Genomic DNA, 26,326 nt, shown 5'->3' with positions numbered 1-26,326 from the left:
ACACGCTTTCCAAGTGATTTTATAAACAATTCCGATAGAAATTCCTTATCTGTTGGCACTCTGATAAATGCAGAGTAGAAATGTTTTGATTTCAGTGTTATTATGGTAATTTTTCAAGAAATATAATTCTGTATATGCTTACATCATGCTGCAAAAATGGTCAAAAATAAAATCTATGGTAGCTAAGTTCTATGTCTGGTGTGGATCTTCTCATGCTCTCTACAAAGTTTCCTGTAAGCAAATGTCTTCTCGCAGTGTGAACACTTGACAAGCTTTTCAGTGGAATGTGATTTGTGGTGTGCATTGAGATCACATCTTCTCTTGAAAGCTTTACCACACTCTTCACATGCAAAGCTTTTTTCAGAAGAATGGTATTTTATGTGCTGTGACAGTATTTGCATATTCTTAAATCCTTTCCCACACAAGTTGCAGAGGAAAGAGTCTTCAGGAACATGGCTGCTCTGGTGATAGTTCAGTTGAGATTTGCTGTAGCACCTTTCACCACATTGAGAGCAAACAAAATTCTTGACACCTGTATGCAATCTCATGTGAACAGAGAGGCCGCCACTCTGTTTAAATGACGTCCCGCATATCTTACACACATAGGCCTTGACTCCTGTGTGCATAGGCATGTGTCTATCCAGATAATACTTCTGAGCAAAAACTTGTCCACAAACGGTACAGCTGAACTTTTTCTCAGAGTGAATTCTGAAGTGGTTCCTCAGACCATTTCTATGTTTAAACTCTTTCCCACATTCACTGCACGTGAACGACATTGAGTGGGATTCCACATGTGCTTTAAACGGATTTCTATGAATATATGACCTCCCACATATCGGACATGTGAAATTGGTTTCGTTGGAAGATCCTTCGACAGATTTAGATGACTTGTTCATGGAAGACTGATCTTCTGGTAGGAGAAAGTGGCTGAAAAGGAAGAGAAGGTGTAAAAGTTTCACGTACCTCCACGAGTTTCTAGATGTTATTGTTACAGTATAGGACTCAAAAGATCAGTATTATTCCTGGATGAGACACGTTGAAAAATAATACACAGCCTAATCAGGCCCACCTTGGCAGTTGTAAAACTTGAGGCATTATCTTTATTGTGAATATAATGTATTTGGCCTTATTGTAATTACTGGCCCTGCATAGATTTGATTGACGCTCACAAACATCCATGCCCACTCCCCTACGGGGGCTGGCACCCTGCATAGAAAGAGGACTCAAAGGAAGCCATGAACAAAATGTGGTATCTCTCAACACATGTGGCAAGATGTAACATCAAAAGTTACATTGATTGATTGATTGGGTACATTTTGCCTAATCGCAAAGATGTGAATAGGTGATGGTATGATGAAATTGAGAAAGGGATATTCACAAAGTACAGGCATGCCCAGGTTAGGATTAGAACCCAGGATCCCTGGTGTTGTAGCATGCTGTGATTACTGCTCCACCACAGAGGTCGGCATCAACAGCTCAATAATAAAATCCAATGCTTTATAAAAGAATCTTATGTGATTGGAATTGGAACATTAACCAAAATGACATCTAAATCAACATTGATTGACAATTTATAGGTTTTCTCAATAAACTATGCCCCAATGCCTTTATGTGTCAATAGGTAAAAAAAAAAAAAAAAGTGGAAGCAACATATTACAGTATGTCCGTAAGTTAGTCACCAGATAAATAACCATAGAAATTTCCATGTCAAGTGCAGTCGTGTTTATATATATATATATATATAACCATATAGATGTTTGATCAAGCCTTGAGTCTAGCTGGTGTGATACCATCCCACTTCACTTCGAGCAATGAGTGTGTATGCATACACGTGTTGTCTGATATGTATACCTTAGATAATTTTACATTTTGATAATGTACAATGCTTAGGAATTGTCTTCATTAGGTCGAATTACTGTTTTCGTATTGAGCTCAAATACTCTTATCAAGTTATTGAATAGCTTCAAGTTACACGATAAACAAAGCAGATACAGGGTGTTCACTTTTGAACTATGATAAAATTCAAGCATAATTCCCGGTTTTGAAGGCAAACTTGCCACAAATTCAAGGGTAAAAGGAGATGTTTTCTCTATTTCAATCTTACGTATTATTACCTCCGCTTACCACCCACACACATACAAACACATTAACAATATAAAGGGTCTGCACTTATGTATCCAATTTATCCAAAAATTCTAATTCAATTCAATGGTGTATATATATTTAATTTAAGGTGCCGAGTTTACATTTGGCATTTCACATACTCAGACTAGAAATACATCCCCAAACCACAATTCTTATGGGATATAGTAATATACGAAATAGTGTTAATTGTAAAATTAATTGTTAAAATTGTAAAAATAATATTCCATCTATCAGATGCATTCTCCTGCAAAGAATGAACACTAACAAAGCAAACGGATTGAGAGAATACTGTTTCTTTCTCTTCCTTTGTCAATAAAAATAACAGCTAAACTGTGAAAAACTTGCCTGAGGGCATTAATAAATACATATAAATTCAATGATATTTGGATTAAAAGTTGCAATTTTTCACATCTACGGAGAAAAATTCAAGCAGAATTCATACATAATTCCCAGAGCCAATAATTCATGCAGAATTCCCGGTAAGTAGCCACCCTGAAATAAAAGGGCACAAGAAATTTTACAAGACAGATTGAAAAGAAACAATAAAAAAGTATAGTTATAATAAAAATTAAGCACCAGATTATTTATGGTACAACAATTTTCTATATTTGTTGGAGGGGTTAATTGAATATTTTCATTGTAGGCTTGTAGATATATAATGATGAATACAGTAGAATATATTTTCATGTGTTAGTATATTATTGACATTATCTCTCTAAACCAGAACTTAAATTGTGTAGCATATCTATAGTAAAATTAATGTGCAGTGAAGCACCACATGTTGCAATAGAATTCTTCATAGTACCGATCCCGGAGTGCCTCCCATGCAGTGGCAGCAATTGGGTGCCAAAATTGGGAAAGGGGGGGGGGGCAACTGCCACTCCCCCTAATTGCCACCACTGCTCCCATGGACCCCAAGACATGTCTGTACAACCTTCGTCCTTGTGAGAAAAGGTGTAACTGACATAACTCCTCAGACTATTTTCTGTGGGGTGCAATAAAAAAGAAAGATCTATGAGAACAATCTGCATACAACTGATGGCTTAAAGGTAGCAATCACCACCCACATTAAACAAATTATGCTGGCTATCCTGCAGGTCAGGAGTTAGCATGTGTTGAGGCCCATGGGAACCTTTCCACCATCTGCTGTAGGAAGAACTGCAACGTGCTTTATTTCATTGCACAGAGAAGCCATACTATATGAATGTTGAACAATATAAAATACGCATAGTATTTTACTAAAACTCATGATAGCTATCTTGCATAAAATTTCTTCATCTCTTGTGTATTTTTGTTTTACTTTGCTTTTCTGCCACTTTTGGTTACCGTGATGATGAGGATGAATGACGATTAGATGAAACTGATGAAGGAACACACAAGAAAACCCATTCTTGTGAGACTTGAATCTAGGATCTTCAGTAGAGATATCGAAAGTGTACTTAGCTAGAAAGCTGGCTTTCTTCATTTCTTGCAATACAGCGTTCTGCTATGTGCAATTTTACACATAAAACATTTGATTTGATTTGCTTTATTTTACTTCACTTTTTGGGCCACTTTTGGCTAATTTGCGAAGATGGGAATGAGGGATGATATAATGAATGGACACTCAGAAACATCCATGCCCAAGCCAGGATTCGAACCCGGGATTTCAGCATGATGTGCTTAACCACTCTGCCACAGGGGCCGGCGCACATAAAACAATTCCAGAAATAACACGTAGGACTAATAACAATAGCATACAAAAATGTGGAAATTATGCTTTGGATTGAATCTAATTTGTTCACCAGGGTAGACAAAAAATAAAAATAATACATAGTTTTGTCAGTTTAGTTTTTCCCTGGATAGCATTTTTTTTTAATTAAACGGACTAAGAAAGCCATGAAATATGATCTTAAAACACTTAATTTATTAATTAATACTAGCTTGGATTAAAAGAAATTAATTCTTGCACAATGGCAACCTGTGTTTTTCTACTGTTGTTCACTATTGCAAAACTTTAAATAAGGAACTCAAAAATACATAAACACCTTTCCTTGCAAAAATAAATATGATGTTAACACTATTCTTTTTTTATCATGAAAGTCAGGTCACACAATCATATCTTAAGTAAGTCTGCATTACAATACTTTCTTGGATGATTTTCCAACAAGGAAATGAACACAGTCAACCCCTGCAGCATTATAAAGTATAGTGCCCATGTATGCTGTTTCTAATACAATTATCAGTCATATAGAAAGCACAAGGAAAGCAAAATTATTATGCCATTACATAACCTGACCAATCATATGTAAAATTCAGATCCAGGTTTATTAGATACAAATATAATTACACATATATTTCAATTCAAGTCACTTTTATATTCAGAATTCCTTATCTGTGGGCACTGATGAACCATAAATATATACTTGAAGAGAACGAAAATCTTCCTAGCTTATACTTTTACTCGCATTCAGTAGCTAAAATCAATTTTGAGTGCTGTGGACAGTTTTCTTGCATCATTTTCATACTCAGCTTCCTAATTTAATGTACAGAGTATTTACGGAACTTATATGATAGCTGATACTTTAGTTTTATGTCGGGTATGGGTCTTCTCATGGTCTCGACACTTTGTCTTGAAAGCAAATGCTTTCGCACAGTGTGAACACTTGAATGGCCTTTCACTGGAATGTGTTACGAGGTGGATCTTGATTTCGGTCTTCGTCTTGAAACCTTTACCACACTGCTCACATATGAAGCTTCTTTTTAAAGTATGATTCTTTATGTGCTGTGACAGCATCTGCCTATTCTTATATCTTTTCCCACACAAGTAGCAGAGGAAAGTTTCGTCAGGAATATGGTTGCTGAAGTGATTGGATAGCTGGGATTTGTAGTAGAACCTTTTACCACAGTGAGAGCAAACATACTTCTTGTCACCTGTATGCATTCTCGTGTGAACTGTAAGACTAGAACTCTGTTTAAATGTCTTCCCACACTCCTTACAGACATAGGCCCTGACATCTGTGTGTATAGGTATGTGTTGTTTCAGACCTTCCTTCCCAAGAAAGGCTTGCCCGCAAATTGCACAGCTGAACTTTTTTTCCGAATAGTGAATTCTGAAGTGCTTCCTCAGACTATTTTTATTTTTAAACTCTCTCCCACATTCACTGCACGTCAATGTGGTTGTTGGGTGAGAGTGGGATTCCACGTGTGTTGCAAATGCATTTTCACGCGTGAATGACTGCCCACATATCTTGCATACAAGAAAGTTTTTCTTGGAAAACCCTTTGACAAAGTTTGTTGATTTCTTCATGGGAGACTGATATCGTTGGAGAAATTGTCTGAAAAAGAAAAGAAGCTATCAAAGTTCCACACACCACCAAGCTATTCCAGGATATGAAACATACTAAAAATGCAATCATATTTCGTTAAGATGTTTTCCTCCAAATACAGAGCAACATATCCAATTCCTGCAGCAAAAACTTTCTGTTTCTGGTACAAGCATCATATTAAATTTCTCGAGAAAAAAGCAACGAAGTAGGAGAGTGAGTTTCTGATCATGCATATAAACATGTTATTCCTGGACATGAAAAAAGATTTATCAACATGATTTATCCCAGATTTCAAACTAAAGTAGTTTAATATAGTTAAATGATTAGCACCGAATTGTCTGTAATCGTGGTTCTAAGTTTGAGGAACCTCCAGTGTGGTGAGGAAAACTGGTGAGCCATTTGAAGACAGTAACAAATTCCAGTATTGATTCATTGATTTATTTGGTGTTAAAAGTCTACTTTATATACAGTAAGGCTAATCGGGACTGGACCTACAGTTTAACGTGGGATCCGAACAACTATGTGCCTCCACCGGGTATCGAACCCGGGACCCCTAAATTCCAGTGTTGAAAAGAGCCATTGCTGTAACTTTTGAACAAGTGGACACAAGCTATGTTCTGGTAAATTAAGGTGGGCAGGGGTAAATGTAAGATATTGAATGACTTCAACAAACTTGTATCTTCTCCTTTTCTATCTACACTCTTTGATTTCTATCATTATCTGTCTCTTTCTTCTATGATTCTTTTCCCTAGCCATGCCTTTAGACATATCATTATATTTTCTCTATCTCCCTCTCATTCCAAAAACAAACATTCTTCACAGTTTCACAGATTTTCTTATCCCTAGAAGGGTCTCATGCACCGATCTCGTAAGACATGTGTTACCTAATAAAAAGCTGCTCTGGCAGACACTAGTGCTGGCCCCTTGCACTATGGGGTTCTAATTCGGTTTTATTCACTATTTTATTTCCCTCTTTTATGTCTCTATTGATATAATCTCCCTACTACTCTCAGATCATGATCAGCCTATACATTGTGAATTTCATCACTTAAATATACACAAAAAATTGGCATCTTCAGTTGTAAAAGTTTCAGCTGTCATTTAATTTAATCGTAAGTATCAATATTCACTTGTAGCTCGCAGAGTTATTTTCAGTGGTTTGCGAACGTTGGACTACAAACTGCAGGGACTTGCAGTGATCTTAAGAAGAAACATTTACATTGCTGCATCTTCATGCTGACTGCATGTACCCTGACAATAGGCAGCAGAGAGTCAGGTCAGTCAGTATGTTCAGAGTCAAAAATAACAATAATTCTCCAATGCACTAGAATTGTTCTGTCACAAACCCAACTAAAACTTGACACTGACGATCATTCATGTTGTAATAAAAATAATGAATTTTAGGGTACTAAGCAGCGAAGCTGGAAAAAGTACCCTTATGCCTCAATCATGTCCGTGTCATCTACATAAGTAACAGAACCATAAAACATGTGCTGGTAGGTAGATAGGCCTACCAGTGGCTCAAAGTAAATTAACTCATTCGACCTCAAGTTAAAGATCTTACAAATAGAGAAATGTTTCTTGAAGCTTTCCTGGTGATGGAAGATGAAGAGGTTTTCTCAGGATATCAATCAGGTGATTTCCAGGATAGGCATCCAAGCTTTCGAGAGCCAACGTCACTCTCATCTTCAGGGATTGAAGTGCAGGAACGGTCAGAGGCCAGTTGTTATGTATTTTGCATGGGTAATTTGAGTCCAGTGTACACAACCACCTCAATATTATCAAAAATTCATCAGAAACAGTCTCTTGAAACCCAGGATACTATAATAAGTTTGAATTTCATCAAGCATCAGAGCATGAATCACCACGCACGATGCTGGCACACAATAAAATATGAGAAATTCAATACTAAAGCAAAGAGTTGCCAACAATGTTTTTCAGAAAAGCAATACTATTTTAACTTCAATTGTTCACAACAAAGGTTGATTCTTTGTAGTACCACATTAGGGAGCTTTGAGACCGAAACAACAAGTATCAAGCTACACATGTTACTTGGAAGGGAACCCTCAGTAATAATGCAACTTTTCAAACAGAAGCGACACGACAAGATACACGTGTCGCTGTTGCTCAGACTGGATGAATTTCTCAATAGGTGCACCATGTTGCTTTGGTCTGTTGTTCGTTGCGGTGAATGGATGCATATAGACTGTCGCTTGTCACTTTGGTGTGAAACCTAGTTGTCGCATGTTGTGCATCGCTTCAGTCTGAAATCTCCCTTATAGTGAAATTGCAAAGTTTGACTAAACAAAGTTGAAAACAAGTACTGACATGCAAGACAGAAAGAAAGTCCTTCAGACATATTTTTATACTCGTTCTGTACAGCAGCATCATTTGAGGATACTTAAATTTACTCTAAATAAAAATTAAGAAAAAACCTAAACATATATTTTTAAAGAACAGTCCAAATAACATATCAGCAAAAATTATTGAAAATGAAGAAGGTAATGGGTAATAAAATCTAGTGTCCACAAATGAGGATGTTGGGTGTTAATGGGTTAATGTAACTCAATACAGAACTTCTTCATTACAAAGAAAGCAAAGTTACAGAGATGCACACTTGCACAACATACTATATGATTTACTGGTCGATGGTCAGAAGCACAGTAATGCCACATCCCATTAAGAACTGACGAGACACTTCCTTTTTCGTTGTCCACCTCATTTTCATGTAATACTTCCCATGCATAATTACTTTCAAGTAAGATTTACAACGTTCAGAGTCTGTCTGCCATGCAAGAGAGATAAGTTAGATTCCCGGGGTGAGTTATCTCTGACCGAGGTACAAAAACCGTAATTGTATCTTATTCTCTAATCCATATATTGAAATATTAATGATTTCAAGTCACTAAAACTCCAAACGGATCCTGTTTTTTTTCCTCTCAGAAAGTGAAACAACAGTACTGAAGATATGATTAAACTACTCAATATTCAACATAAAACAAAACTGAGCATTAGAATCAAGCATCCCTTTGAAAATAAAGAAATGAAGAAAGATGTTCACATCAAGGTTGCCATTCCTATCTAAAGTTTTAGAATGATGAACAAATATAACTGACAAGCAGAATTTTCACACTTGCTTGCCAATGTGCTACAGTACAATATATGAATTTATATTCTGAGAGTTAAAGTACGTATTATACACATGTGTTAGTAAGCCCAAAACTATTATATATTTCATATGGTATAACATTAATTTAACCTCTTGTGTCCCAAGCATCTCGATCGAGATACCCAAATGTAACCCTCACGGTCCCAAGCGTCTCGATCGAGATGCTGTGTCAAGGTCGTAGTTTTTACATTATAACTTTTCTATTTTTGACTAGAATTTTGATTTTTTTTATATATATATATTGTTCCTAACACATGTATTTAACAGAAATGTTTTTTTGCATTTTTTTTGTCTTCATGGAAATGGAGGGAGAAAGGCGGGGGAAAAGGGCCTTCTCTTTTGCGTCTCTTTTCAAGGTCAAATTTTTGCCGACAAAGGAAGCTTGTTTATCAGTATCCGGTGTCTAAATGAAAGTTTTCCGTGAGGGCGCAAGCAGAGGGGGGAAGACTGGTTGTTGAATCTGCATTGTGAGAATGGAATTTAGAAGCACGCTGAAGGAAGCCTTTGTTTTTTTTTTTAGCACAAGTGTCCACAAGTTGCAACAGAGGTTACCCTGCATTGTCTAAAAATAGAATTTCAAGCAGCTGCAAGAATTGGCGATCATTTTTCACTGCGTTCTAGCTTTTCGTCCGTGAATGTTGTGCGTAGGTGTCGTTTTGTGCCCAAGTGCGAGGACATTTTTTGGGTGAAGTGGCAATTTTTTAAAATAATTTTTGGGGTTTTTCTCCCTTCCCCCTCCATATATACGCCAAATTTGCATAAATTTTGCATTTTGACATTTTTTGGGGGGGAACGGGGGGAAACACAATTTTTTTAAGAAAAGTATTTTTGAGGGGATTTCTCCCCTTTTCCCCTCCATATGTACGCCAAATGTGCATAAATTATATATCGTCTGAATCTGTGATTCATTCTACGTATATCTTCCATATCTTTAGGGCATTTAGTTTCTGAGCTATAGTCATTTCAATGTAACTCTGCATTTTGAAGCTTGAATCAGTGGCGTGCCGACCATTCCTTTTGGGGGTACAACTCAAGTTACATTGGTCATATGATAATAATGCAAATATTTTTGTGTTCCTTACATGTCAGCGATAATTTCTATGTGCATTTTGAACTTTTCATATCCTTTTTTTCGGGGGGGGCGGGGGGGAGAAACCCCATTTTTTAAAAAAGTATTTTCAGGGGATTTCCCCCTTTCCCCTCCATATATGCACCGAATGTGCAAAAATTATATATCTTCTGAATCTGTGATTCATTCTGCGTACAACGGTATATCGTTCATATCTCCAGGGCAAATAGTCTCTGACCTAAAAGTCATTTCAAGGTACCGCTGCATTTTGAAACTTGAATCAGTGGCGTGCCGACCATTCCTTTTGGGGGTACAACTCAAGTTACATTGGTCATATGATAATAATGCAAGTATTTTTGTGTTCCTTACATGTCAGCGATCATTTCCATCTGCATGTCGACACTGTCATGTACTTTTTTCTTGAGGGGAGGGTGGGGGAACCAAATTTTTTCCCCCCGAAATTTTGGAATTTTGAGAGTTAGCCCCCTCCCCACCGCCACATATACGCCGAATTTGCATAAATTTCATATAGTCTGAATCTCTGGTTCATTCCGCGTACAACGGTATATCACTCATCTCTCTAGGGCAATTAGTCTCCGATCTACACTCATTTAATTGAAACTCTGCATTTTGCTCAAAATCGGCTTGGGCACCAAGGGGGTTACATGTGAAAATGGCCTTGGGTTCCAAAAGGTTAATTCAATTCTCAATTCATACAACAAAATCCTAATAATAAAACATTTATATATAGAAGGAAAATGTAAACACTTACCACAGAAAATGAAAATTTCTATACTTCACTGCCTGATATGTTCACTGGAGAAACAAAGATGGTATTCATTTCGTGCTGAATACCTGGGGTCGATTTCCAGGATAGGTGATTTAAGGTTGGAACTTTTCTGGCTTTGCCCCACAAAGCGACTTTCGGTTTCACCCAACATTAAATAAATGTTCACCCAGGGGCAACCCTGTTAGAGGTGACCAGGGCATGGGCTGATAACATCGCCTCAAAAAATTGGCCAAGACCATGAGTATGTGGGACCTTCACATCCCCTCTGTGTGCTTTCATGGCATGGTGCAATGTGCACGAGAAACTCTCTTCTTACCTTACCCTCAATTCTTGTGCAAAATAATAATAGAAATACAAGATAATAACACTATCAACCCGTGGCACAGTAGCCTGTGAGGGCCAGGGCGTACCTACCAACTGCCAGCCTCACTTCCACAAAAGGTTCCGAGGTAACATGTGATCAACACGACTAATCCCCAATCATTGTTGCAGGTTTCCGTGATTAGGGAATGCTACTCATTCCTAGTCGTTAGGGCATCTGACTACCATGCGAGAGACCCGGGTTCGATCCCCGGCAGGGAAGAACCGGGAATTTGTCCATTTGTTCAAGCGGCTCCAGGGTGGGGGAGGAAATTCTTAGAGGGTAAGGGCAGCCAGGAGCATGGTGCTAATCACGTCACCCCTACCTTCAGAAGTGATCAAGAAAGTGTGGGGCCCTAACCCCTCACCCCCTATATGCAGGATTGGCCCAGGTGGGCCCAACCCAGTTTTCCCCACATGGTTTTCTTCAGAAAAACCCGCTCAAAAATGTGTTTTTTTTTAAAAAAAATGTTGTAAATTATTGCTTTAAGTAATTGTAAGGTTCTAGAATTGTCAACATTTTGAGAAAACTTGTAAAATAAGAGTTTAGCCAAGCTTATAATACTCAAAATAATTAATGTTGTACAAGTCACAGTGGATTTTTCATGATGTTTTTCTCAAACAGAAATAATACAAACTTACATCCAAGAAACAAAAAATCAAAAGGGTATGAAATATTTAGATAAAACGTTCAACAAACAAAGCTTATAATTTTGAAATGTGGTAGCACTTTAGATATCAGTCACTTCCATATGTGGGCAAGCCACATAGTTTCACCTGTGACAATCGACTTTTACAATAATTTTTTCCATGAATAAAACATTACAAAGAAGAATTGAGTACATGTCATTAAAATGTCGTGAAAGTAGAATAAAGTTAATTGTGGTATAATTAAACCAAAACCTTATCAAATGATTCATTTCATTTCTCAAAATTTAGTATGTGTGCAAATGTTGTTTTCTTTCCAATGCCTTCCACTGAGACAATGACCCCCTCCCTCCCTCCAATTCAGTGCACTGATTGAACGTAATGGGTTGCTTGCCCATGTAGGATAAATGTTATTTGTGGTTAGGAGCTCTATGCCCAAGAAGTCTTGCACTCTCATAATGTACCACAATTTCTTTTTATCTTAAACGTAGGGGATGTAGGGTACTCTAGTAAATACAATGCATACGTATACTTTCATATTTTGATCATTTTTGACATTTTCAGACCTTTTTTGTGACATTACTTGCACTGTAAATTCACAATAAAATTATCAAAACATAATGAACGATTTAGGAGGAGCATGGGTGTTGTGCATGTGCAAAGAAAGACAAGTCAACTATTTAGTGACCATGATATGTTTCTGCAGCTAGAAAACTTGATAGACTGCAATTGTATTACATGTGAGTGAAATTGAACAATGTGTTTCAAGATGGTGAATGAAAAACTGACTTTCCTCACGTTGCATGCTTGCTCTATACCATGCTCTCTTTTCCCCCAAAATTGTCTACAATGCATTTTCAGATTATAAGGAACTAAACTCAGTCATTGTAGATAATTCGTCGGTCCGCAATTTTGCAGTAAAACTTTTAAAATTATATTTCATAGTTTAGGAGAGGACTGGTGATAAAATCGCAAACATGCATTTTGCCATAAATGTAAACCTTTTGAGTTGCAATTTTTAAAGTTACAAGATAACTTAAAGGATTGATGTCATATTGTATTTGAGAAAAATTTGTCACCATGTTTAGAGATGGTGGACGACAGACTGATTTAACATGCCTTGAGAGAGCTTTTAAGTTATGCAAATATTTGAGGTTAGATTTTCGTAAATTAAGAAAACCAAGTCTCAGCTACGTTAGGACATTACTTGAGCTTGAAGTTCTAAATAAAAAAAATTGTAATATAGTGTGTGGTTTCGGAAGGGTCACCAATTTTGAGACCACGATATCTGTAGGAAATTTAGTTTTTAAGCTGAAATTCATGTCGCAAATAGATACACACAGGGAATGATTTTATTTTGCATTTGCAATTGTTGAAAGCATTTCAAGTTGGTGGATGAAAAATTGATTTTTCACATTCTGAGGTAGCTCCAATTCTGATGCTACTTTCAAATATCTGCCTTAACTACATTTTTGGACATTAAGAAAAGATACTTAAATATTTTAGGGCATTTCTTAAGCTATGGCTTGACATAATTTTTTTTAACAATATAGTGGATATGTATATTGGGATCCATATGTTTTGTCCATGGGAACTATTAGTTTCATAGCAATCAGATATTTTGGAGGATGGATACGGTATTCCATTTGGATGAAATCAGTCAAGACAATTAAATATGTCAGTCTTATAATTTTGGCATGGTTAATACACGGATATATTTAAACTTAAAACATCCACAAAAATAATGGGAAAACACACCTGTGAACAAACTGTATTGAAGCAGATTTAAAAGTGTGTGTGCAGCTACCGTAGGTAAAGTTCCCCTTGCATATCCAAGGTGGCTACTCACTGGGAATTCCTTTTCTGGGAATTATGCGTGAATAATTGGCTCCGGGAATGCTGCGTGAATTTTTCTCCGTAGATGTGAAAAATTGCAACATTTATTAAATCCATATCCCATTGAGGGCATACCCGATGGTGCAGTGGTAGCATCGTCGCCTTGTAATCAAGGAGTCCCGGATTCGATGCCCGGTGGAGGCACATGGTGGTTCGGATCCCACTTTTAACTGTAGCTCCAGTCCAAATTAGCTTTTTTGTGCATAAAGTGGACTTAAAACACCAACTCAATCAATCAAACCATATCCCATTGAATTTATAAATGCTCTGAGGCAAGTTTTTAACCAATCAATTTTAGTTTTATCGAGGAAGGAAAAGAATGCTACGTGAAAAATAAAATTGAATTCTCTTGATCCGTTTACTTTCTTAATGTCCTTTGTAGGATAACACTGTCCAACAATGGTTTTGTTAAAAGTAAAATTTCAACGGTTCTTTATGTTTTGCCACCTGCTGATTCCGAAAATGAAGTCAGAAATTGTCAATCACCCACCATTTTTTTGTAACAATAAAAATATAATTCTGCATTATTATTGCATCATGCAGTCCATAATAAGCTGATTGGAAGGTAATATTTAATGTTTTTTTATGTCTTTGCTCCAACAATACACTAGTAACTTTAGGCCATTGATGTCTGCATGAATGACAACAATTAAACTAGTTAAACAATCCAACTGAAAAATTTGACAATAATTATCTTTTCAACACAATGCTGTGATTTAACTGTCATATCTACTTCTCATATCAGTAGCAAGTTGTCTGGAGGAAAGAAGCTTTTCCTGAGTGTTTTTCAGTTCCAGTGAGTGTTTTGAAGCAAAGACAGAATCATGTCAAGAAGTTGCGTAAACGACATGAACAATTTCTGTTATATCTGTGGTGATTACTCCTCATGTAAAAAGAGCTTATGAGTGGTACTTTGACAATCAGATAGACGATTTTTGATTGATTGATTGATTGATTGAGTTTATTTTACTTCGTGTTTTACATGGCTAATTTGCAAAGATGGGTATGGGTGATGAAATTGATGAATGGACATTCACAAACAACCAAGCCTGAGCGGGTTTCGAACCCGGGACCCTTGGTGTCGTAGCACGATGTCCTAACCTCTCGGCCACAGGATCCGGCAATAAGATAGATGAAAACAAGAAATGGGCCCCTGATATATGTTGTGCGAACTGTGTAACGCTTTTGAGTGGTTGGCTGAAAGGTTCTCGTCATATGCCTTTTGGAGTTCCTATGATATTGAGGGAACCTAAGGATCATATAACAGACTGCTATTTTTGCTTGACAAATATATCTGGTATAAATTCTAAATCAAGGCATACAGTAAAATATCCATCACTAGAATCAGCAACTCGACTGGTGCCTCGTGAACCTGGAGTTCCCATACCTGCTCCACCAGATGACATAAGTATAACGGAAGAAAGTGAAAGTGTTCCTAACAAATTTAGTGAATTGCATAATGATCCTGATCCTTAATAACTCAAGAGGATCTTAACGTTTTAGTTCGAGATCTAGAGTTAAGTTTTTAGATATGTATGCTCAAGATAAGGACCTTGTTTTCTGTTGTAACATCGATGGTCTATTAGTGTCACTAGGTGATGTCCATAAAAGTGAAGAATGGCGTTTGTGTTTAGACTCTCCGAAAACAAGTTTGAAAGGAGTGCTACTGCACAATGGAAATAAATATCCAAGTATTCCCGTAGCATATTCCTATCGCATGAAGGAACGTTATGAAAACATGAAACTATTATTAACAAATATCTAGTACTGTAAATACTCTTGGCAGATATGTGGAGATTTAAAAGTTATTGCTTTCCTCTTAGGATTGCAACTAGGTTACACCAAATTTTGCTGTTTCCTGTGTAAATGGGATAGCAGAGATAGAAAAAATCATTATGTTAAAAGGAACTGGCCAAAGAGAGAGTCACTCATTGCAGGACAGGAGAATGTTGTTCATCCACCACTTGTAAGTACAGACAAAATCTTACTGCCTCCTCTCCACATAAAGCTTGGTCTGATGAAGAATTTTGTAAAAGGAATGGACCGTGAGGGTAGTGAATTTATGTTCCTCAAAGAGAAGTTTCCGCAAATTACTGAGGCGAAACTAAAAGAGAGAATATTTGTTGGCCCTCAAATCAGGAGACTAATGAAAGACAATGATTTTGAAAAGAGCCTAAATGAGCTGGAAGTGGCTGCTTGGCAATTTTTCAAGGAAGTTTGCATACATTTCCTCGGAAACTACAAGTCAGAAAATTACAGAGAACTTGTCAGTAATTTGATTCAGAACTATCATGCTCTGGGGTGTAATATGTCTCTGAAGATACACTTTTTAGACTCCCACCTCGATTTCTTCCCGCAAAACCTTGGGACAATGAGTGACGAACATGTAGAACGTTTCCACCAGGAAATTGGTGAAATGGAAAGGCGCTACCAGGAAAAATGGACTCCAAATATGTTGGCAGATTATTGCTGGACACTAAAAAGAGATGTTCCTCAAGCAAAGTACAGCCTAAAATCAAGTTCGAAGACATTCTAGATATACCATTGTAAATAATATTGCATCGTGTCACTATGAGGCTATATAAGACTTGTATGTATCTGATATTTTGTATGTACCCTGTTACTCAAACTTCATGGGTGATGGAAAAATTCTGTAATTAGATTTGAAATCAGCACATCAAATTCAATTAGAATCACCCCCAACTTTTCTTTTAACAGACAAAAACTTCAATTTTGTTGGACAGCGTAATCTATCCGATAGACGGAAGATTATTGGAAGATAATATATATCCTGAAGTTGAATATGTAAATTTCAGCTTAAAATTCTTATACAATTAACAATATTTCGTACATTACTATATCCCGTAACATTAGTAACTTGTGTTTGTAGATGTATTTTGAGTCTGAATATGTGAAATCCAAATGTAAACTCCGCACCTTAAATTTAATATCTGAAATATACATATGTGCCATTTATTCGAATTGATTTAGAATTTTTGGATACATTGGAATCGCACAGACCCTTTATATTGTTAATATATTTGTGTGTGGGTGGTGAGAAGCTGTAATACGTAAAGTTGAACAAAAGAAAACATCTTCTGGTGACCTTGACTTTTTGGAAAGTTCACCTTGAAAACTGGGAATTATACTTGAATTTTATCATGGTCCTGGAGTGGCCACCCTGATATAGCACCGTGCCATGAAGGCACATTCAGGAATATGGGGATAGGGCCTGATATATTCTTGATCTCTGCCATTTTGGAGGTGATGTGATCACAACCAAACTCCGGCTGCCTTTACTCCAATTGATTTGAGGCTGGGTGAGTGCTAACCCCTCTGCCACGGAGGTTGACTAAACCACCACAGCTATCAAGTATTACTGAGATACAATCACATTTAGAAGGAATATATCATACAGAAGTATCTAAGGAGCTTATCTCTACTATTACTGATGGAGTTAGAGAGACAAGTTCAGACTCCCCCTCAGCAAAATCAAAGGGGGTTCGATTGGTCTCTATAGTATTGCAAATGCGAAACCCTGGGAACTGATCATAGATATATTAACTGTTACGCCATCCAGCAAGAGTAGAATCAAACTGTTGTCAATTTTTTCCAGAACATAGTATTTTAGATAATTTAATCATTTGTCCCGCACTTTGGGCTGTGCGGTCATGCTTTGGGCTCCGGCTATAGGACGTGTGCAGGTCTGAGTCTCCTTGGGGAAACATAACAGCTTTTCTACTGAGATTTCGGCCTGTGTACGAGACTGGTGAACACTCACCATCATGATTAAATTGGGGAGCTACAAATGAGTAGCGTAACAAGGTCATGAAAACCTACGACGACGACTTGGGGTTCACTGTGCTGACCACACGTCACCTCGTAATTGGTTGTATGATCTCCCACCTCAGAGTAGGATCAGGTGGAATTGCAGCCGGCAGTCAGTAGGTAGGCCTGGGCCCTTAGTGGTCTGTTGCCGCACGGGTTATGTATGTTTTTAGTTTAATCATTTCCAGGTGTGAGACCTTGATTGTCAATTCCTAACTATGTTAACATAAAATATTAAATAGTTTTTGATTCAGTGAACTAAAACAATACAAATTGAATGTTCCAATATATTACTATGAGGGAACAATGTATTTCATTTTTAAAATATATATATTTATAAACATCACATGAAAAAACCCAATAAAACCCAGTTTTGCCCGGGTTTAATCTGAAAAAAAAAAAAACAGGCAAAATGCCAACCCTGCCTATACGCCTTCATGGCATGGTGCATATCACAGGGGAGCACTTTACCTTTACCTCTTTTAGCCCGACCCTGTGGCCGAGTGGTTAGCACATCGCGCTGTGATGCCAAGGGTCCTGGGTTCGAATCCCGGTCGGGCTTGGTTGTTTGTGAATGTCCATTCATCAATTTCATCATTTCATCACTCATTCCCATCTTCGCAAATTAGCCAAGAGGCACAAAACGCGAAGTAAAATAAACTAAATCAATCAATCAACCTTTACCTCTTTTAAAAATTTCCTCATGATAGTGGGTGGGCACCGGTCCCATCCACTGGGCGAAATCTCTGGAAAAGTTGTTACACTTATCCCAGGAGACTAGAACCAGCTTACTCCTCTTATATGTAGCATGCATCATGACACCAACAACCCCACCTTACGTTGGTGTATCACTGGTAAGCATCTGTGCTTACACAGACAATATGAAAAGATTTACACACCACACATCTATTAGATCACACTCTCAAAACTACCTACTCGTAATTCTCCACACCTTCCTCGATCTCCACTTTCACAAGCACATTGTCCACCCACTCTTCTGTGGCATCGTTCGCAGGGGGAGAAGATATGTCCCCCGAATAAGCAGAAGTTCCAATATTTTCATTTCCTGGTTCACAACCCAAGTCACGTTCATCCTCAGTCTCAGGTTCCTTTTTGATAACATATTCACTAATGTCAGACTTTATGGCAAGTGGGTCCACTTCCAAAGGCTTTTCATCATAGTCGTCCATTTTAGACTCGTGTAATTCATCCAACATCAGTTATTATTGAATGTTTATTCACCTGCAAGAAAAATCACAAATATAATGGAGCAGTTTTATAATGTATTTTGTGAAGTTTTTAATTATGCATTAGATAGATGTCGACAGAGATAGACAAAACTAAAAATTATTCAGGAGACATATGTTCTTAAAAAGACATAAACTAATAAAAAGCTACAGGTTTTAAAAATGCAACAGCATAACATCTAATTTATTAATAAATACAGTTTATTAAAAGTAATTAATTCTTGCACCAGAGTGGCCTTCTTAATGAACTGCATGTTTGTTTCAGTTGGGTTTTAATTCCACTTTATGCCCAGATAGGCTAATTGGGACTGGACCTACAGTTTAAGGTGGGATCCGAACCACTGTGTCTCCACCCGACAACGTTACCACTACACCATCGGGGAAGTCCCTAATGAATTTCATATATATGGCTCTACTGGTATAACAGTACGAATAAATGCAATACATTCTAATGTATGGCTAATTCTATGGTACTGATACAGATTTTAAAATTTGTCTAGCAACAGTGCAAAAATTTACAATGACATGTTAATTAATCTGATTTAATGATACACATGACACAGAAACAACAAAAACACATATTGTACTTATCATTTCAAGAAAGTAATCGAAAGTTCCAGAGAACTTGAAATAGGCACTAGGTGAAAATTTTGGGTCCACCTGAAATCCTACACCCTAGATTTCGGTAGTTGAAATTTTTTTTAGGAAGATTGTGTGTTGCAAATTGTGAAAAACAAAATTCTGGAGCGCGGAAACAAATATTTACGAGTGTACAGCCGTTTAAAGTTGCGACATGGAAGTCTACTTGCGGGCATGTCAATTTCGTAGCGGCCACCCGCACCCGTACTGATGGAACAGTCGCTTTTTCAGGGCTAAACAAGAAATTTCATAGAAATTGATCAAAATTGCCCACCGATTCCGGGCTCCGCCCCTGGGGTAATTGACCTACCGCCCCCTACCGTGGCACCGCCTCCACTCCAGCTGCCCACTTTTTTTTTAGAGTCCCTTTAAAGGCATGTTAGAACCTGCCCAACACTATTTCTTGACGATTCACTCAAACATTAGGAAGGTACCAAAAAATTAAACATACACCATCCACAATTCAATCATAAGAAGAAAAAGAAAATGTGTAGACTTGCGCCTGTGACAGGAATCCATGATGGAAGCCCTGAAAAACCGTAATCATGTTACGTAGGTAAGGAATTTTCATATTACAAAAATGTAAGTTTCGTAGCACGTAGATCTCTAAAAGTTTCCTTCCGCGCTAGTTAAGAACACCCTTTCTTAGAAGAAACTTCATTTTGGATGAAAAGATTTGAAATGTGTTAGAAATAGAGGGTGTAGGATTTCCGGACACAGCCAAAATTTTTAGGTGCCAATGCCGCCTGTCATCCTGTCATTATCTACCCCTGGATGTCGATCATTCTTCCTATTATGTAATGATTTCACAATCTGTATGCAAGAATTAGGAAATTGTTTGCAATACTGGAAATAAGTAATCATGAAGTTTGGAGAAAGTAATTAGTGTAGTTTAAAGCTGTGAGAGGTTCTTGTAAAAAGTAGGTTCTATGAGCAAGAATGCTCATATGGCACCTAGTTACAAAGCATCCCATGGAAAATGTTCTATATGTACAGAGGAGGGAAGGAAAATGTTGACGTGCTAACCTAACAATCATAACCTATTAAAAAACTGTAATTAGCATGAAAGGGATTTATGTGGAAATACATATCTTCATATGATGTTAATATCAACGTTATTTTTTGCAATTTATAGTATGAACTAACAAAATACCACTTATATTTTCCATATTTTTACGTATATTACCTTTTAGTACATATTTGACATATTTAAACCATATTTTCAAACATTTTCGGGCATGTATTCCATGTTCATGTTATTACTACATTTTTACTTCTTGTGTTAAATACCAAAGGTTTTCCATTCATCTGTATTCTGTTCAAGTTGTACTCTGTTTACTTTAATTCTTGACAATACACAATGTATCTGTTATTCTAACTGTTGTCAACAATAAAGATGCATGCTAAAGCTTTAGACCTTAAATCCATTGTGTACTTTAAATATACTCTCCGCACTTCATACAATATTGAACAGTTTCAGTCAATATAAATCTATCCTTAGAGACAATAGGAGGAAGGAAATTCAAGTCTCAACACTTCAAACAAAGTTTGTCAACTTATTCCTGTGATAACAAAATTACCACTTCGATCTCGTGAAAACACCTATAACTCATTTATTTCGTCCTTTTTAAGATTCCTACTTATGTATTCTGCATTGCGGAACATTCTTTAGGGTGGAATTATGCTTTTCTCACGAAAAGAATAGCGGATAGCCCCAAAAACCATTCACGCATAGCATCCCTATTCTGCATTGTGGAACATTCTTTAGGGAGGAATTATGCTTTTCTCACGAAAATAATAGCAGATAGCCCCAGAAACCATTCGCGCATAGCCCCAAAAACCATTCACGGATAGCCCCAAAACCATTCACGCATAGCCCCAAAAAACATTCATGGTAAGGTTAGGTTAGGTTCCGTTAGGTTAGGCAAACATAGTTAAAAATTCCTTTTTCTAGAAAAAAACATGAATTGGCTCTAAAAGAGATTACACGATGAAAGAAAATACATTGACGAACTTCGATAATGCTACAGAAACTAATTTCCATAAGTAGTTTCTTCTGTAAAATTGAAGAAATCAGTTTTTACTAGATCGAAGTGTTACCATAACAAAAAGTAAAGCATATTTTGCATTCTACTTTTACATTATAATTAATGTCATGTAATAAGCCTAATGCATTTTACTTAGCTAGGTGAACCACTTGCTTAATGAAAATTGCAATTTTTCACAATCGCAAGTCTATATTCAATTTCATACTTTGATGAATATAACAAAATATATATACTTACATTTAAATCTTTTCCTCCACAGCATTTTATAAAAATAGTGATTGTGCATTTATTGTTAAGTCAATTAAAATTTTTCTGTTTATTTCCTGTGCAGGAAAACTGAAAAGTAAGGTGTTTTCAAGTCGTTCACCACAGACCATTGCGGAGTTCAAATATAACATTGGTAAAAATTTACTATTCCCCGAACACCTGCAACTTGTTCGTTTCATCATTTTTTACATTCCTACTTACCTATCTGCTTCGCAGAACATTGTTGAAGGTGAATTCACGTTTTTTTGATGAAAGTAGGCTAATTACAATTTTTCACATTACGAGTACTTTTTTCTTGTAGTTTTCGCTTGCGGAAAACACAATATGACGCGTACACCTTCATGCCTCATCGCGCATCGTGCTTGTGTTTTCGATTTTCATCCGCTATGCAGTGTTTCAACCTTCGTAAACAAAAAAAATACTAAGTTGATTTTTTAAATATTTTTTTTTTAAACTTTCTTGCATTGTTTTACGAACAATTTTTTTACTATGCTTACCTAACCTAACCGGAAATGGTTTGTGGGGTTATGCATGAATGTTTTTTGTGGCTACCCGTCAATGGTTCGTGGGGGCTCCCGGTATGAATTACACCACGCATCCACGACATGTCACGTTTGTATTTTTGGTTGGAAACACAGAAGGTTGAAACACTGCATCACAATGAACATCAACAAAACACAAGCACGATGCGTGATGATCTACCAAGGTATATGCACCAAAGGCTATTGTCTGTCTGAGAATTATTTTTCAACAAAAAACATAAATTTCCGCTATGATACATTCCCTCATCACAGAAAACACCTTCCAGATGTTAGACAATGCTACAGGAACTTATTACCATACGTAGTTTCTTCTGTAAAAATGAAAAAATTCTGTTCGGGGAATAGTAAATCAGTACCATATTTTTTACTGCATTTATAAATGCTCATTTTATTGAAACTCCCTTTATTATGTTCTGACTGAACAGTAACTGTTTGATCTCGGGACAACGCATTACTTCAATTTTACAGAAGAAACTACTTACGGAAATGAGATTCTGTAGCATTTAGAAAGGTCGTGGAGGGATTTTCTTTCATCATTGAATCTATTGCACCGGGAATTCATGTATTTTTGAAGAGGTATATATCTACGATGCACAATTGCCGTTGCTTTTACTTGCTTCCTCTACGTGAACCGGATGTTGCCTACGTTTGATGACGTAACCCCCTGTCAGTGTTTTCAACCATGCCGTTGCTTTGCAAGAAAATGAAAAAACTAAATACGATCCCAAATTTTAACCATGTTTGACTAACCTAACCGTGAATGGTTTCTGGGGCTATGTGTGAATGGTTTGTGGGGCATTTTTCGGTAATGGTTCCGATTGTTTTATGATTTCTCCTAGCACAAAGACTAATTATGGTAAGAGTTTCATACATCGGGGACACATTTCATCATTTTTACAGAAGAAACTACTTACGGAAATGAGTTTCTCTAAGGTTTCCAACATTCGTCGAGGTATTTTCTTTCATCGTGGAATCTATTTGATCGGGAAATCATGTATTATTCAAGAGAAATATCTCACCGGCACAGAACTGCCATTGCTTTCATTTGCTTTCCCTATGTGAACTGGATGTTGCATATGTTTGATGACGTAAAACCCTGTGAGTGTTTCTAACCCCTTTTTATTTTTAACTATGCTTCCCTAACCTAACCTAACCTTATCGGAAATGGATTGTGAAGCTATCTGTCAGGTCCCCATGCATAATATACAATTTGCACACGTGACGAACACGATAGTAGGTATTTTTCGGTGAAGAAGGTTGGAAACGTTGCATACTCACAACGGTAGTCAAGCTTTGCCCGCCATATTGTGTGTTACGAAAAAAGGAATAAGAAAAATTACTCTCTATGTGAAAAATTGTGTTTGTTTTTGAGTAAAAAACATACTGGCACCTTGAACTATGTTCCACAATACACAATTGGTAAGTACGAACCATGCGAAACACAAAATATCCGATTTTAATGTGCCTCCGAACTATGAAACTGGTACCCTAATTATCGTAGAATTTTGGAAATCGTTGTCACATGAAATTTGAACCTTCCTTAAAGTAATGAGCTCTGTTTGGACTCTAAAAAGTTATGTATGTTGAAAAAAACAACTTGAAAATTACCTTACTCACTTCTCATGGACAAGATATTCACCATCGACAAGCAACAGTAAATATCGTAGAAGCGTGGGAAGGAATGTAGAAGTAAATCGGAACCTAAATAGAATGCATTTGGAGATTTTATTTTATTGGGTAACGATTGTATATGTCGGAGACGGATTTCTTCAAATTTACAGGAGAAAAGATGAGAAAGTACATACGGAATTGCGTTCTTGAGGACTTTCTGAAGCCGGGCAAATTGTTTTTTTGAATCGTGCAACTTATTTGGCCTGTAAGTAAGGTATTTTTCGTCATTCATGCATCTCCGTTGTACGATAGCTCGTGCCGCCATTACAGTCGACTACGTGAATCAAATGTTCCCTGCGTTCGATTATGTAACTCCCTGTCAGTGTAGCAACCATGCGGTAGTTTTACAAGATGACATGTGAGCGTTTTTTTTTCCAATTTAAGGTAAGACTAGTTTACGCCCTTTTCCTAAGGAATACGTGTCATATATCGTTGGAAAGCTTATTTTATAAGGAATGCAACAACGTAAATCCCAAGGCGAGGAAAAATTTCCTGAAGGAGTAAATGGAGAAAAACCGATGTTGTCCGGATATGCGTAATTGAACGTACTGAGGATTTTTGGCTAGAATGTACAATATAGAGAAAGTCTCCAATTTCGTTAATTTTCGGTATACTAACTAATTTTGGCCTCCTAATCACTAATCTGTTGTAAAAAACCGGGGGTCAAGTCTAGAAATTGTACATTTTGATGAAAAATTGTTCGTTAGCACCAAAAACCATCCACGGATAGCCCCACAAACCATTGACGTTAGCCCCAAAAACCATCCACGGGTAGCCCCACAAACCATTGACGTTAGCCCCAAAAACCATCCACGGGTAGCCCCACGAACCATTCACACGAGGTTAGGTTAGGCCTGTTAGGTTAGGTTCCATTAGCACTCATTTCACCCCTACATTCATTGAATAAATAGGGATCGTACTAGAATTGAACATCATAAATCATTTTCTTGTAAAACAACGGCGTGGTTGGACACAATGACAGGATATTACATTTTTGTTCGTAAAACTACGCATATACACCTATATATATAAAAAATTCAATCGGCTTTTTTTCAAATTTTCAGACGTGACCCCCGGTTTCTTTCAACAGATTCGTGATTAGGAGGTCAAAATTAGTTAGTATACCGAAAATTAACAAAATTGGAGACTTTCTCTATATTGTAAATTCGCTCCGGATTTTTTTAGATGATGAAGCACATATTTAGGGGTGAAATGAGTGCTAATGAAACCTAACCTAAGAGGCCTAACCTAACCTCGTAGGCATACCTCGACCCCGTGAATGGATAGTGGGGCTATCGTGAACAGAAAGTGTAAAAAGAAAAAGGTACTTACCCGAAGAGATGCCGGGTGCCGCACCACGATCGCGCACCGCGAACGCAAAGAAGCAATCACCATGCAGATAAGGACGTAAAGTAGAGTCTAGCCTCAATTTTCGCTTAAAAACCTTTTGTGAATAGTTTGTGCGGCATTTATCGGTTCGTAAGTTTGGAAACACTGCACATCAGCTGACGATAGACAACGTGAGTCAAGATTTGCCCGCCGAATTAGCAACGACCAATAAATGATTAGAATGTTAAAAATAACGCTTTTTTCATGGTAAAAAAAAAAAGTGATCCCCAGCTTGAAAAATGTTCCGGTATCCATATGAGGTAAGTAGAAATGATTTTTATTTGAAAAGAAACGAGTTTAATTTGTCTCCGGCTTATAAAACTGGTACCTTTTATTGCTAAGGGAACCAAACCTAACCTGCCTAACCTAACCACGAAAGCATATATTGAACAATACCTTCAGTAATCGCTAAAACTCCGCAGTATGTATTAACAGACGTACATCGAAATCGAATCATGTAAAAATTGCATTCGTAGCATGACGTAATCGCAATAAAACAAAAGGAACTTGGGCCGATCCATCTATTTCTCTAGGCAGTGATTTATCCACTCCTAAATTTTTTAGAAAGGGTGAATTTATGGTGATTTTGGTTGTAAATTTACCCTTACACCTACCCCAAATACGAACTTACACCTTCTACTCCCAAAAAGCAAAATTTTCGATAAACCCCTGGAACTCCGTATAGAAGACACTTGATGCTACAAACTTAAAACTTAGATTACTTACCTATCTCCTTGAGAAACACGGCTCCAATTATTTCAACTTGCATATAACTGTGTTTTCCCTTGTACACTTGCACTGATTTAATATTATCTCTTCCCTGGCTGATTTCTTATTGCACGCGCACTTTTTTACAAAAAAAGGAAGAAATTTATCGGAATTTGATATGGTAGGTTGGAGATGTGTTTTGGTTAACGGTAAACAACAAATAGTGTTCAGTGTTGTCACAATATGAGTTCTCAATTTCCCTTTCCAAGGGGCAAAATTTCCCTTTTTAGACCAATTTTTCCCTTCATAAGTATTAGTAGTGGTAGTAGCAGTAGCTGTAATTATTATTATTATTATTAGTGGTGGTGCTGGTGGAAGCAGTAGTAGTAGTCAGTAGCGAAGCGTAGTCTTACGAAGGAGGCAAGCAATGTTTCAGTACAACAAAACATGTAGTACAACGACATGCCGAGGGGAAAGATTCAAGGTTTATAGCCTCATTTACCCAGTCGCTGGATTTGTCAAAATATCGTAATAAAGTGACTGTACTAAAAATAAACCATATGATCCGCAAACGTCACATTTACTTTTTAAAAAAAATCCAG

At 37.1% G+C, this 26,326-nt stretch overlaps 1 protein-coding gene across 3 annotated transcripts; it reads right to left on the bottom strand.

Annotated features, from left to right (window-relative positions):
• Positions 1-78: 78 nt before the first annotated feature.
• LOC145992700 (uncharacterized) lies at positions 79-25,954 on the bottom strand. Of its 3 annotated transcripts, none has more exons than XM_083129083.1 (3): positions 25,743-25,954; positions 18,150-18,455; positions 79-927 (listed from the first exon to the last, which is right to left on the bottom strand). In XM_083129083.1, the coding sequence occupies exons 2-3, from the start codon at positions 18,428-18,430 to the stop codon at positions 183-185; spliced, it is 1,026 nt and encodes a 341-aa protein (XP_082985209.1). In that variant the 5' UTR covers positions 18,431-18,455; positions 25,743-25,954; the 3' UTR covers positions 79-182. The 3 variants fall into 3 exon arrangements, with proteins under 3 accessions (XP_082985209.1, XP_082985210.1, XP_082985208.1); XM_083129084.1 differs by lacking the exon at positions 79-927 and adding an exon at positions 2,295-2,637; XM_083129082.1 differs by lacking the exon at positions 79-927 and adding an exon at positions 3,342-5,462.
• Between the last annotated feature and the right edge of the window lie 372 nt (positions 25,955-26,326).

The sequence above is a fragment of the Lepisma saccharinum genome, chromosome 9 (assembly GCF_977018435.1).
Source record: "Lepisma saccharinum chromosome 9, izLepSacc3.1, whole genome shotgun sequence".
NCBI lineage: Eukaryota > Metazoa > Arthropoda > Insecta > Zygentoma > Lepismatidae > Lepisma > Lepisma saccharinum.
This window is presented reverse-complemented; position numbering and strand designations above follow the sequence as displayed.